Here is a 14,592-nt window from a genome sequence, read left to right as displayed (position 1 = left end):
AAAAACACTTAGAAGTGCAAAAGTCACTCAATTTGATATTTAACTAAATTGGCTTTAGAAAAGTGACAGAGAAGAGTTTTATACCATATGTGGTCTCTTTGAGGACAAAAACGGTAGTTTATTTATTCTTGTATTACTGAGCACATGGCTTGATAGTAGATATCCGATAGCTATTTGTTAAACTGAAGAGTAGTGAAATAGAAGTTTTTAAGCAGTTGCAGAGAGTTCATGAATTATCTGAGAAAAATTTAGTAACATTACACCCACTGTCCATGGTTACAGTCACACAATTATAGTTAGCAAACAGGGATCAAATATCAAAGTCATATGCTTTGGTCCAATATTCTCTATTATGTCATTTTATCTCTTTAGGTGTCTACTATAATATTCTGTGAAAAATAGGCCACATTAAAAAATGTTTATTTATATTTTGGGAGAGAGAGAGGGAGAGAGAGTTGGGGAGGCACAGAGAGAGAGGGAGACACAGAACCTGAGGCAGGCTCCAGGCTGTCAGCATAGAGTCTGAGAAGGGGCTCAAACTCATGAACTCTGAGGTCATGACCTAAGTTGAAGTTGGAGGCTTAACCAACTGAGCTATCCAGGTGCTTCCAAAATAGGGCACATTTTTAAACTTTTTCTAAAGAAAAAATTTTGAAGTATAGTGGGAATTAGAAGTTTTGCTTTTTCTAGCTTAAAAAAAACATTTGCCTAATGGTATTAGAGAACCACTTTTCTAAGCTATAAACAAGAAACTTAGATCTAAATTTTGTATTCTCAAATTTTAATCTTCCATGTATCATACAATTTTTTCCATGTCCATGTATCATTATTATTTACTTCATATTTTTCTTCAAATCAATTTGCTTTTTTCTTAAAAAGTCAGTTTTGTCCCAAGTAAAAATATTCGTAATCAGATTTGATGTGATAGTTAACATACAATTTATAACCATGAAAATAAAACTTGTACCACATAAAATTATTTTTATATGTTGTGCACTTTGAGTCTGGATTAGATTTAGATGACCTCTGAGGTCCCTCCCAGACTAATATTCTGTCATTCTAGGTTAATGAGCATTTTAATTATTCAGTAGACAACACTGATCAGTGCCATAAGGAACTTAACCATAATCTCGCAACCATAAAGACATATTTATTAAGATCTGTGCCGTGATATTCTGCTTCTTAAAATCCAAGATAGACATGCTGAAATTTATAAATTCAGTACAGCCAAACTGCTGTTAGATTGGAACATATAAAATATTTATAGAGTATAGACACAAGTGATGTGGTATATGGTATGAAGGAAGTTACTTATTTTACCAGTTTGGGCATAGAAGAATTAAAGAACACAAATTTACTCTCACCTTGTTAATTGGGAAAACTTTACTCTTTTGAGATTTTCTGGAGACTTAAATGAGGTGTGTAAGAGTTGCAGAGATGAGAGTAATTAACCAAAGATTTTGTTTGAGGAATGTTTTAAAAACAGGAATAAGTACATAAAAAGAAGAGGTTACCCGAAATAAAATGAACAAGGTACTCAGGAAAAGAGAATTTAATCCTCTTAAACTTCAGCCAATCAAAATTCAGAACAGAATGGTGAATGGCCTTTAAACAGAAGATTAAACAAGAAAAAAATTACCCACTAGAAATTACATTCGGTGGGTATGATTGGTCTCAGGTTATTCTGAAAAGAAGAGCAACAAAAGTGTCAATTATTTCAACGATAATGTTTTTTGGTACTAGACACTATCTGGGTAAGATTAAAAACTAGAAAACTTTTGAGTTTTCATTCAAAACATGCTTTTCATTAAATTTTTCAGGTCAATGTTCATTCAGCTCAATATTTTTAGGAAGAGAAAGGCTATCCAAGTTATATTCATTTGCCTTCTTAAAAATAAAAATTAACACTTTTAAAGGTTTTGGTAACGAAAATTCTTTTAAAAACTCTCTAACTAGTGGTGCCTGGGTAGCTCAGTTGGTTAAGCATCTCAGTCTTGATCTCAGCTTAGATCTTGATCTCTTGAGTTCAAGCCCCGTGTTGGAGCATGGAGCCTACTTAAAAAACAAATAAAGGGGTCGCCTGGGTGGCTTAGTCGGTTAAGCGTCGGACTTTCACTTAGGTCATGATCTCGCGCTACGTGGGTTCGAGCCCCGCGTCGGGCTCTGTGCTGACTGCCAGCTCAGAGCCTGGAGCCTATTTCAGAGTCTGTATCTCCCTCTCTCTCTGACCCTCCCCTGCTCACGCTGTCTCTCTCTCTCTCTCTCTCCCCTAGAAATAAAAAATATTTAAACAAAAAAACATAAACAAAACAAAAACTGTCTAAGTAACCATCCTTCTTAAATTGTGGGAATAGTACTAGTAGATAATACTCCCATATAGCAAAGTGAGAAAATTGTTTCTTTGTAGAATGAAGAAATTACTCTTCACAAATGTGATTTACTTTGGGTTTGAAGTTACCGTTTAACACCAAGATTACTAAGGAGAATGAATTTAAGGAAGTGTTGTGACTGATGCTTTAATATGCAGTCTTTATCCTGGAAAATTATTTTTCCATCACTTACACGGAAGCAGGCTTCAAATGACTCTTACTCTTAAAATTTTTAGTCTTTAAACTTACAAACTGAACGTATCACTTCATGTAAACATGTAAATTACATGTGACAACTTTTAGCTTTTTTTTTTGAGAGAGAGTGTGCAAGTGAGCAAGGGGCAGAGATGGGGGTAGGAGAGAGAATCCCACAAGAGGCAGTGAGAAAGAGAGAGACTGAGAGAGGCAGGACTCACCTGAGACTGGGCTCACGTTCACCAGATGTGGGACTCGAACACATGAACCGGTGAGATCATGACTTCAGCTGAAGTCAGATGCCTAATGACTGAGTCATCCAGGCGCCCAACAACTTTTAGCTTTGTGAATTTTTATTTTACAAGACAAATGTACACATTTTTCTTAGATTTGAATGTTGTCTTAACAGATTTATGGAAAATTAAGACAACATAAGGAGTATATATATATATATATATATGTAAATCCATATGTAAATCCATAACCTAAGTGCCATGACTAAAAATTCTTATAAATACTCTATCTTCGGTCATTAGAACCTAAAGTTACACGTAAAGAAATATATATCCCCAAATTTCATCTTAATTTATAGGATTAAGACTGTGCTAATTGCAGGGTAAATCTGACCAACCAAATTTGCTTCTCCATTGGGATTAACATTCGGTCTTAACTATTTATTTTCACTTAAAATTTTAACGAGTATTGTTATTTTAGTAAACCAATCTATTTCCCAAGAGGATTGTGGCCATTTGATTTTTTATTTATTTTTAAACTTTTTTTTTTTTTGAGAAGAGAGTAAGCATGAGTGGGGGAGGAACAGAGAGAGAGGCAGGGGGAAGACATAGAGAGACTATCTCAAGCAGGCTCCACGCTCAGCCTGATGCGATGATTGAACTCACAAACTCATGACCTGAGCCGAAATCAAGAGTTGGACACTTTAACTGACTGAGCCACTCCGGCACCCTGTGGCCATTTGATTTTTATTAGCTTTTTCAAATTATAACTCGTAGTGTTTTTAGACATAAAAATTCTATTAAAAATTAATCATAGTAGTTTGGGAAATATATTAAACTTCTTGCAAAAGGTAGTAATACTGACAAAACAAGCAAAGTAAGGTTAACGGTAGAGTGCCAGGAATTAAATACAATGCTTTGCAAATCAGATTTAAAAATTAGGGATAGTGTTAGTCTATTGGAAAAAAAGCACAAAAACCAAAAACCTGTATATATTACACCTCCCAACAACCCAGCAATCACCTAACAGGCTATATAGGTCCTGTGAAACGGAGAAACTGGTTAACACGTGATGACACGTATTCAGGAAATCAGGTAATTTAAAGTGGTAAAACTGGCAAATTTACAAGCAGGAAGAGAGCAGTTGTGCACAATCACTTCCAAATTTTGTAGTACAGCGGAAATTTGGAATTTAGTAAGTAATAACTCCAGCAATGTTGAAGATAAAAAAAGCAAGAAAAAAATGGCTCAACATTACTGCCAAGAATTCTTGATGCCAAGAACTCAATTGTAGTGCTAATAAACATCACTATCATTATGTATTCTTAGACTTGAAGTGTGGTTCAAGTCACAAAAGAGGTCAGTGGAAATGTTTGTTTTTGAGGATAAAAAACTCAGAGTAGTGAGAAAAATTTCTTTTTAAGTAGGGTTGTTTTTCCAAAGAAGTTCTTTAAGCGAGAAATATAGACCAGCTTTCCAAGCAATTTTTGGTGTCATCAACTTATCTGAATGTTAAGTCAAAGTAAAACGTTTTTATTGGACACACTGTCAGTGAGATGTGGCCTCAAGCTGCAGATTCATCAAAAAGTACAAAATTAAATATGGTTCTAAGACTTGGATTAATATCTCCTGAGGTTTCATTACAATCACTTTGATTAGTGTGATCAAATGTAAAGCAGTAAAATACAGAACTGAAAATAAAAACAAGGCATTACTTATTTAAAGTGTGTTTCCTGAAAATAAAATTCTGGAACCTGGATGTATATCAAAAAGGCATAAAAACAGAATTACCAAGAAGGTAGCCGCGTCACTAGGTTAAGTAGTCATGGAAAACACCCCAAGGACAAACTTTAGATCTTAATGTAACACCATGTAATGGAAACAACACTAGACTAAAAGCCAAATAATTTGGATTCCACTCCCGTCTGCTACAACTGATTTTGTGACCTTGGCCTATTTCTACAATAGAAAACTAGAGGGTTTAGACTAGATGGTTTCTAAGATTCTCTGCCGGTTTAAACCACTATGACTTTAAGTCTTCTAAGAAACATTTTTATTGGGCAACCCTACCTGTAATGTTCCAATCAAATGAGTTTCTAGGAATATAATTATCCATATATGGCAATAGTAGAGATAAAAATGGTTTTGAAAAAGCTTGTTGCTGTCACCATTCTCAAAATAGGCTACATTTCCATGGTTCTTGTAGTGGGAGAACCATATATTGTAAACTGATCTCTTCCACTGTAACAATATTCCTGAACATGAATATTGTTAGTGGCAGTGTTTATTAGAGTCCAATGATAGACAAAATTCTATTTTTGTGATACTGCTATTTAAGAAGCTATTGAAATGTGGTTGTTGTTTCTCTTCTTCCCATCCTCCAATGCATATGTTGAAGTCCTGAGCCCCAATACCTCAAAATATGACCTTATTTGGGGATAGGGTCTTTACTAGGTTAAAATAACACTAACCCAGTTAATGACTGGTGATTTTATAAAGAAGGGAAATTTGGGAGACAGGCTTGTATACAAAGAGAATAGCACATGAATAAAGACTGCCATCTACAAGCTAAGAAGAAAGGCCAGGAATACCTTATCTCCCAGATCTTCCTAATTCCATGTTTACACTACTGTGTTAATATACCCATTACAGTGGGTATTCTCAGTCAATACATGATTTGACATCAAGAAGTTTGGGCTGACTCTGCTGTTGCATACCTTACAATGAATCATTAACAGGATGTGAGTAATGAAATGTTACTTTTTATTGTCAAACCCCTTACTACTTCCTTTCTTAAATTATTTAACTCATGGATAAGGGCTAAAATAGAATAAAATAAAGACTGCCAACAAAACTGGATCTTCTCTTCCTATTATAACATTTGCCTCCTAGTGTTATTAAAAGAATTACACAGATGGAGAGTCCACTGATAGCCTCGGGGATAATTCCTGATGGGAATGCAAGAGGAGGGTCTGGGTTCTTATTAATGGGAGCATCAGTAGACTTAATTGTATGTTACATTGCATTTTAATGACTTCATACATTAAAAACTGAGCTTGTCTTGAGTTTAAAAAAGTTAATAGCACTCGCGGTTACAGAACGAAAATTGTAGTATAGTTTCTTCAGTACATCTGTTTCTCATCAATTCATGAAATCAGAGCTTATATAAGAAACAAGATGACACCAATAGTGGTTAGAACTATGAACTACCTGCGCTGAAAATACCATATTTAAGATACATGTAATGAAAAATGTAGCAACGCTAAGAAAATCGAACAATTAAAAAAAAAACTTACTTGTTAAAGACAATTCTCATAAGTTGTTTAAAAATCATCCATTTTAACAACTCCAAAAGTCAAATTTATTATTTTACATTAACATTTTGGCAGTTAAAGAATATAATCAAGTTGTCTCATGGACTGGTAGGTGACTTATTAATTCCCTCTCATTTCCAAACCTCATCAAGCAGTCACTACATTTATGAGGTAAGTCAGCTGAATGTTTAAAATCTAGATGAATTTTAAGATCTTCAATTTGTCCTGTTGAATATTCACAGTATTGACATAAATAAATCCCTTCAGATAAATGTGAATTCAAATGTTTGCAATATTCTAGCATACTTGAAAAGCCTTTCCCACAGTCATCACAAACATGAGGGAAAATTTTAGTATGTTCAATAGCAACATGCCTGTTAACATTTGTATGAAGTCTGCTCCGAAAACCACATACTTGACATACAAAAAAGTTTTTACATTTGTCAAAAGTAATTTTGCTTAAGAGGCTATACTGTCCATGTTCTCCGTTGTTATACTTATCACTTAACTCAATTAATTTACATGCATGTTCATTTACCACATGGCTATGCAAGTCTTCTGGATCATTCGTTTCATGTTCACAAAACTGACACAAGTACTGTTCATCACAGCTGTGCTCCTGGAAATGTAGGTAGAGTTCACTGCTTGAGGAGAACTGTACATCACACTGCTCACACCAGTAAAGGTGGTCACTAAAATGGGTATCTGCAATGTGCTGGTTGAGGTTCTCAAAAATCACTGTTTTATAATCACAGTATTTACAAATGTAGGGATCCTCTTCATGCAGTTTGGCATGCTCGATCAGAAGCACGTTGGTGGAGAAACTTTCCTTGCATACTCGGCACACATTTGAATCAGTACGCTTATGCTTCAGGATCATATGCTGCTTTAAGTCAGAAAAGTATTTGCTGTTGAACTCACAAAGTTCACATTTATAGAGGCCACTGCTATTAGCTCTTAGTAAAGGCCACTTCTGCTGGGCAGTCACATTTAAAGCTTGGCTCTTGTCCAGAATTTTGCAAAGTTTAGATGGTGGCTCCTCATCAGTTTGGTCTTGGAGACTCTCAGAGGAATTGTTTTCTGTTTCTATATCATAATCTTCAGAAATTGCATGTACTTCTGCAGCAATTGGAACATCTTCAGCGGTGTGAACTTCTATAGGACTCTCTTCTTGAGTTTGTTGGTTGACTGATTCAGGTGAGTCACATTCTTCATCACAAATTTCAATATCAGCAGATTTTTCTGAAAAATGTAATAAGTCTATTGTTATCACTAAATAAGACATTGAATAAATAAATGGCACAAAACTTATTTTATACATTTTTTATTAATTTATATAAAATAAATAAATGCTATTAACTAGTTTCCCGAGTTTACCTGTAGAAAAGGCAGTGTGGTCTAGAATTCTAAGTACAGGACTAGGAACCAGGTAGTTCTGATTTCTATTTCTGGCCTTGATCCCATCTGTAAATTTTGGCAAGTCATTTGATGTCTCTGTATCAGAATCATCATCTGTAGAACGAGATTTGGAAAAATACTTATTATTTATACCAAAAAATTAAATATTAGTATTAAAGCACTAAATGTTTTAAATGTAATTTTGAATTCCAACAGAACTAAAGGACTTAGAATTAGCCAGGAAAAGAGATGTTATCCATGTGCCACAGACACACAAAAAAATCTGTCCAAATAAGCAACTGTTTTTGCTTCCATTCCCCATTTGGACTAGAATCTACTTTTTAAAGTTACTTTTACTTAGGAATTTTAAGTTTAAATTTCTGAGTTTGAATAAGCCTTTATTCCCTCAGCCCAGTCCCAATGTTTTAAAGTTAGCATGGGGGAACTGAAGTACAGGTCAGTAGGAAAAGCTGGGCTTCAACATCATGTCAGTGTTGTTTTTAACAGACTTTGAATTTTTAGAATTTCTCAGAAAAAATCTGAGATTATACAGAGCATTCCCACAAAACCTGCATTCAATTTCTGTATTCTTTTACAATAAGATGGTACATTTGTTTCAATTAATAACCAATACTGATAAGATGGTATTAACTAAAGTCCATACTTACCCAGATTTCCTTAGTTTTTATGTAATGTCCTTTTTCTGTTCCAAGATCCTAAGATTCCACATTACATTCAGTTGTCATCTCTCTCTAAGCCAGTTATCTGTTAGTTTCTCAAACTTTCCTTGTTTTTGATGACCATGACAGTTTTGAGGAGTACAAGTCAGGTATTTTATAGGATGTCCCATTAATGAAATGGTTTTTTTGATTAGACTGGGATTATGGGTTACTGGAGGTAGACCAGAGAGGCAAACTACCACTTTTACCACATCATATACAGGGTACACACTATTAACATGATTTATTACCGCAGACTGTGGTCACCTGTTGAAGTAGTATTTATCTGGTTTCTCTGCTGTAAAGTCACTCTTTTCATACTCTACACTTTGGAAGGAAGTCCCTGCTTGCAGTCCTTACTTAAGAATGAGTGGAAAGTTATGTTCCACCTCCTTGAGGGAGGAGTATCCATATAAAAAATTTGGAATTCTTCTGTATAAATTCTTTTCTTACTTGGGGGCACCTGGGTAACTTGCTTGGTTGAGTATACAACTCTTGATTTTTGGCTCATGTCATGAACTCATGGCTCCTGAGTTTGAGCCCCACATCGGGCTCTGAGCTGAAAGTGTGGAGCCTGCTTGGGATTCTCTCCCCCTCTCTGTGCCCCTCCTCCATACATGCTCTCTTTCTCTTTCAAAATAAATAAACTTAAAAAAAAAAACAAAAAAACTTGTTGCTTATTTAGTTAATCATCAGTATGAACTCAGGTGTATTTATTTTATACTTTGGGTTATAAGCCCCCCCCTCCCAAATTGTTTCAGCTTTGGCTACTGGGAGTTCTTTTAGTTGGCCCATGTTCCTTTGGCATACTTGTATATTGTGTGTGTGTCTGTGTGTGTTTTGAGTACCTCCTTATTTTCTGGCACTACAAAATGCTCCAGTCTCATATATTTCCTGCCTCAGAACTAGGATCAGCCATTTCTCTAAGTACCAGTTCTTTTAAAAAAAAAAAAAAAATTTTTTTTTAATGCTTTTATTTATTTCTGAGAGAGAGAAAGAGGGAGAGAGAGCGAGCAGGGGAGGGTCATAGAGAGAGGGAGACACAGAATCTGAAGCAGGCTCTAGGTTCTGAGCTAGCCGTCAGCACGGAGCCTGATGTGGGTCTCGAACCCAACCGTGAGATCATGATCTGAGCTGAAGTCGGATGCTCAACTGACTGAGCCACCCAGGTGCCCCAGTACCAGTTCTTTTTATTGGAGAATGGTTTTAGAAACCAAAATCTGGGTACTGGTGTGCTCACCTATATTGGGGTGTCATTTCTTTTAGGCCCTCTCAGCTAACAGACTAAAAATTTACGTACACTGCCAGATACACACAGACATACCTATAGCTATCTCTGTATGTAACCATCTGTCTCTATTAAGCCAAACAGGAGTTCATACAGATGTCTCCAACTCCTTATGTTTTTTAAAAATTTATGTTTCTGTGTCTATGACAGGAGTTCAAGGAAATTGGCAGTTTTGATGGTTGCTAAGAAAAAACAAATGCAAATTATCATTTATCCAATGCTCTAGAAAAGCCCTGTAGACTACAGCTAAGTGAAAGAACTGTGTGTAATACTATTCTTAACCTTTCATCATAAATGCTCCCAACTTTGGGTTAGTCTTGCTTTGCCACCAGTTCCTAGCCACCTAAATGGACTCAGGAGAATGTACTTTTTATTTATAGGTCTGAAATAACGTTAAAAATGAAAAAGTCACACACTTGTTTTCTTACAAAAAATCTTGTCTCCTTACATTTAAACAAATTTAAACACTTCCCCACTTAGAAATTATCATTTTCACCCACATTTTCAAAGAAATAAAAATACACAGAAGCAACTTAAAGGATATTTTGGAAAACATTAGATATACCTTTGTTGTCAAAATATTTTAAGTCTGGTTGTCTCATAGAACAGACGCTGTAACAATGATCAGAAAAAATTCCATTGAATCCATCTGCAATTCTGCTTATTCCAGAGGAATCTGAACATAAAAGCAAAATTTTAAAAATTTCAGGTAAACATATACATTTAATAACAACCATCGCATTATCCAACATACTTTCATATTTGAAATTTTCCTATTTGTAAAAGTATTAATATTTCCCTCAATTCTGAAAGCTTCTACATTTCAGATCTGATACTAACATTGAGTTTTGAAAGAACCACAAATAATACAATTAACAATATTACACCTTGAAGCGCACAAAGATAGACTTGCCGTACAGTTAGAATTCCACAAATTATAAGCATGATAATGTATTAACTGCAAAAAATACTGAATTAACTACCAAGAAGATCTGCCATATAGTGATGAAAAAACACAAGGTATAGGGGAAATGGTCTGGGGACCAGTTAGGGCTTCTGAACAGTCATTTCAAGTCTTGTCTGGGAGGAGCTAGCAAGCACTGAACTAGGCCTTAAGAGACTGTCTTATGTATGGGAGATACAGATGGCCACAAAGACTTCACTTCTTAAGACCTCTCTTACTGCCAAGACAGAAGAGCCAACCTCAATCAAAAGATCTAAAATAACACAATCAAAATGGAAGTTCACATTTCTGAAAATTATGTACAAGATAAAAATTTTTTTTCTTCAGTGATGCAAAATATCTTCTACCAAGGTTAATATTGTGCCTTAAGAACAAGCTTGGGAATCACACAGGCAAGTTTCAAGTATGCTGTATGAGCATGCAATCTTGGGTAACTAATTTTAAGTATCTATCAACCATTAAATTATGAGTACTAAATAATGTTTGTAAAGTTCCAATGTGTGCCTAGCACATGGTAGACAACGAGTAACGTATATTCAGAGAATTTAAAGTTTTCTCTTACCTAAAAATGGACCCAGATATTTAACTGTTATCTGATTATTTATGAGAAAAAGGGTAAGAATACCATTGTGTGGGAATTAATCCATGGCCCAACTTTAAAACAGTCTACTGACCTGAGTAACGAGAAGGGTGTAATGTCTTCCTTTTTCTTTTTTTAGGATATTCATTCATATCTTTTCAACTAAAAAATGGAAAAATTTAACAACAGTATCAAAAATAAAGACTGTTAGTATTTTATAAAAATTCCACGTAACCAAAGAATTTATTGGCAATAAGAAATGTGTGTGCCACTTGAAAATCTACTTTCTAAGAGATATGTTAAATAATACCTCCATTTATATTTTGGATTTATTTTTCTGATCAAGTTTAAAAGTAGGACACCAATATCTGTTTGCTTGTTTTTTTCTTGGTGAGGTTGAGCAATCCATTTCAAATGCTGATATAATTGTGAGAACTGGACAATACAGTAAGTTGTACTTGTAGTTTTTATTAAAAAATTGTTCTTATGGTACCATATTAAGAATAAAACAAGTACATTTCTTATAATTGAGAATATTTTAATACAGCTTTTCAAGCTATTATATCCCTTCAAAAAATATTGTTGCAAATCTTTATCAATCTTCTGACTTCAATCCTTTTCTTAGTTGTAAGGTCACATTCAACACTCTACTGAGAACAAAACAGGTAGCAATCATTTAATAATTAATCATTTGATCAAATGATTAATCAAATCATCATTAAGTGACTGAACTCCCATGGACTGTTATAAAATTGACTAATTGGTTTTGCCACATTCCACTTACTTGGTATAATTCTTAATAGTGTGGTAAGGAGAATGAATTACAGGGAAGTTTTCACAGATGGTAAAAAATGCCTGTACGAAAAAACACAACAGAAGTCATATAAGCAAAAATGTAGTTCACTTCTGAGACTCAAGAATACAATGGCACCAGGTCTTTAATTAAATGGAAAATTATATGGAAATCATTCAAGTATAAATAAGCTTTTTTTTTTTAAGTATAAATAAGCTTTTGGATATATAGTATTAAGCATTAAAAATTGATAAGTATGAGTATATATGTGTCATATTTCTTTGAAATCAATTTATCTTCTAAAGCTATAGCTATATTTGAACATCAAAGCAGGAATATAAATCTGCCTACTTTATTCAGCCATAATGAAAGCAAATACAATGAAAGCAAACCAAATCAGACTTCAAGCTGTATAAATCCTTATTGATTATTTAACAATATAAGAACAATGACCACTTATTGAGCACCAATTATGTACCAGGCTGTGCACATACTTTATCGTATTTAATCCTATAATATGAAAAATACACAAAACTCTCTCAAAATTATTTAGCCCTTGTTATTGATGAGGAAACTGAGGCATAGAAAGATTAAAGGCAATTCTAATAACTGGTAGAGTTGGAATTTGAATAAAGATCTAATTTTAAAGCACATGCTTTGAAAACAAATAGGGAGATAAAATTCAAGTAACATCATGAGCATCATACTTCACGTTTTAAATGCTCTAAGTTCAATTCAAGTAACAGATTAGTGTCAGAATCAGAACTACCTCTTCCATTTCAGGTTAGTGTTCCTTCACTGTAGAAGTGGGCAAGTAAGAAATGTCAGAAAAAGAAACTGAAGTTTTCTCCACCAGCTTTACATGCTGCTTTTCTTACCATCAAAGCGATATATATAGCAGGTAGAACTTGGTACCACTGAGACCATCTGATTTCTAACGATAAAGAACCTCAAGTACACCATACTGTCTTGCTGTCTCACGAAGTTCTGGGTATATATTAATTAACACTACAGGTGATGTGATCATACAGTAATAAGACAGTGCTTTTTAGTTTATTGAGCATTTCCCTCTTATTTTACTCATGAGGAAACAGATTCAGTGAAAGTCAAGTCCTCTAAGTTGCAGAACCAGAGATGATGAAAAAGAATTATCTTCTGACTTTTGAGTTTTGGACAACTAACTCTGTGTAAGTAATTTTCACTGCTAATCACTATTACCAGTAATTCACATCTTGGTTCCAATTCTTTCTTAGTCACCCATTGGGAGGAAGGGAAGGGAATCACCCAAAGAAACTGACAACAGTGAGATTTATAGAAATTATCTATCTATCGATCAATCTATCATGCTTCACTGAACAGAAATACCATTCCTTAACCCTTCCCAGTCAAGCGCATTTAAAAATAAAAATTTCACATTATGTAGTAAACTAAAATTTCAAGACTTATTCCTAATACCTCTTCTGTACACTTCTAGAATTTATATAGTCCAGAGCATCACACTTCATGTTTTAAATGCTCTAAACCTGTCAGCTAAACATTAAAGGTGCCTCTTGAGATTTCAGAATACACTTCAAATTCTTTCCAACTTGAAGAATGAAAAAGTAAGGAAAGGAAACCATGCATGGCATTAAAATTGTTGCAAGCTGGCCTGGATTCAGGTGAGAGGAATAGGATCATCTTGATCAGGAAAGGTCTGACTCTGACTCAGGGCTGAACAATATCCAAACATTTATCAGACCTCCTTTCAGCATGATGCTAAGATGCCTACTCAACCTATAAACTGCTAACCATCCTTCATTTCGGCAACTATTCTTATGGGCTTTTTGTAGCCATAACTAACCTGATGAAGAAGTTTGGCTTTTTACTCAGAGATGTCATATAAACACTTGCTCACTAGTTTTCCTCTCATGCGGAAGATTCTGAATCACAGGCAACTTATCATTCACTCCCTCTTCCCCACTTAAACTGCACGTGTAATACATGTCACTGCAGAAAACTTAGGAAAAGGTTTAGGAACTAATTTAATTTAATTAAATCACCTAGAATCTACTCACGGCGAGCAACCATTAGCATTGTGGGGTATAGACATCTAGGCATTTTCCTATGTTAATGTATATACATACATTGTACATTTTTGCAAAAATGTCTATGTTTCATGTTTGCCACATGAAACATTTTTTTTAAAAAAGCAACTTACAAAGTCCATATCAGTGTCTTTCCACCTGTCATGTTTTTCAATAATAATGTCTGTACAACACACCACATAACAGGCAGGCAGTACCTATATCAAACAGATCAACATTTAAGGCCTTTCACGCAATGTAAACATTCTCTAGTAGTTATTAAAATAAGGTAAATTTAAAATCAAAAGCTCCATTTTTACAACAGCGTTTTAAAAGCAAGTTCTTTCCTAGCCTCATTTCAAAATAAGCGTATACTCCCCAGAATTCAAAAGAATTGAAACATAAAAATGTTTCAGGAAGAGCTTTTGAACTAGAACCGTTATGCCCAACTTGAGTGTCAGTCTTTCCTGAAATACACATTTTTATCTCTGCAAAGAGAGAACTGCTTCAAATTACTTGCGTCCCAGGTTGTACTGAAGAAGAAAACCTAAAGGGGTGTTACAAGCACCCGAACGGGGGGCCGAGGCCACCGCCGGAGACTGGAGCGCCAGCACCGACGCCTGCTGGCTGCGGCTCGAGGGCGAACAAGGGACGCGCTGCCAGAGGGTCTCGATGC

The 14,592-nt window shown here is 34.9% G+C and overlaps 1 protein-coding gene across 1 annotated transcript; it reads right to left on the bottom strand.

The window, feature by feature from the left end:
- Positions 1-3,506: 3,506 nt before the first annotated feature.
- Positions 3,507-13,839, bottom strand: ZNF639 (zinc finger protein 639). Its single transcript, XM_039254342.1, has 6 exons — positions 13,694-13,839; positions 11,845-11,915; positions 11,155-11,222; positions 10,082-10,192; positions 7,489-7,623; positions 3,507-7,353 (listed from the first exon to the last, which is right to left on the bottom strand). The coding sequence occupies exons 3-6, from the start codon at positions 11,210-11,212 to the stop codon at positions 6,200-6,202; spliced, it is 1,458 nt and encodes a 485-aa protein (XP_039110273.1). The 5' UTR covers positions 11,213-11,222; positions 11,845-11,915; positions 13,694-13,839; the 3' UTR covers positions 3,507-6,199.
- Positions 13,840-14,592: the final 753 nt, after the last annotated feature.

Source organism: Hyaena hyaena, unplaced genomic scaffold, assembly GCF_003009895.1.
Source record: "Hyaena hyaena isolate Hyena2069 unplaced genomic scaffold, ASM300989v1 scaffold_477, whole genome shotgun sequence".
Classification (NCBI taxonomy): domain Eukaryota; kingdom Metazoa; phylum Chordata; class Mammalia; order Carnivora; family Hyaenidae; genus Hyaena; species Hyaena hyaena.
This window is presented reverse-complemented; position numbering and strand designations above follow the sequence as displayed.

Coding starts and splice junctions, on each gene's coding strand:
- ZNF639 (XM_039254342.1), bottom strand. CDS start 11,212: ATGAATGAATATCCTAAAAAAAGAAAAAGGAAGACATTACACCCTTCT. Junction 7,624..10,081: donor AAAATATTTTGACAACAAAG/GTATATCTAATG, acceptor CTCGTTCTACAG/ATGATGATTCTGATACAGAG. Junction 7,354..7,488: donor CCACACTGCCTTTTCTACAG/GTAAACTCGGGA, acceptor TACATTTTTCAG/AAAAATCTGCTGATATTGAA.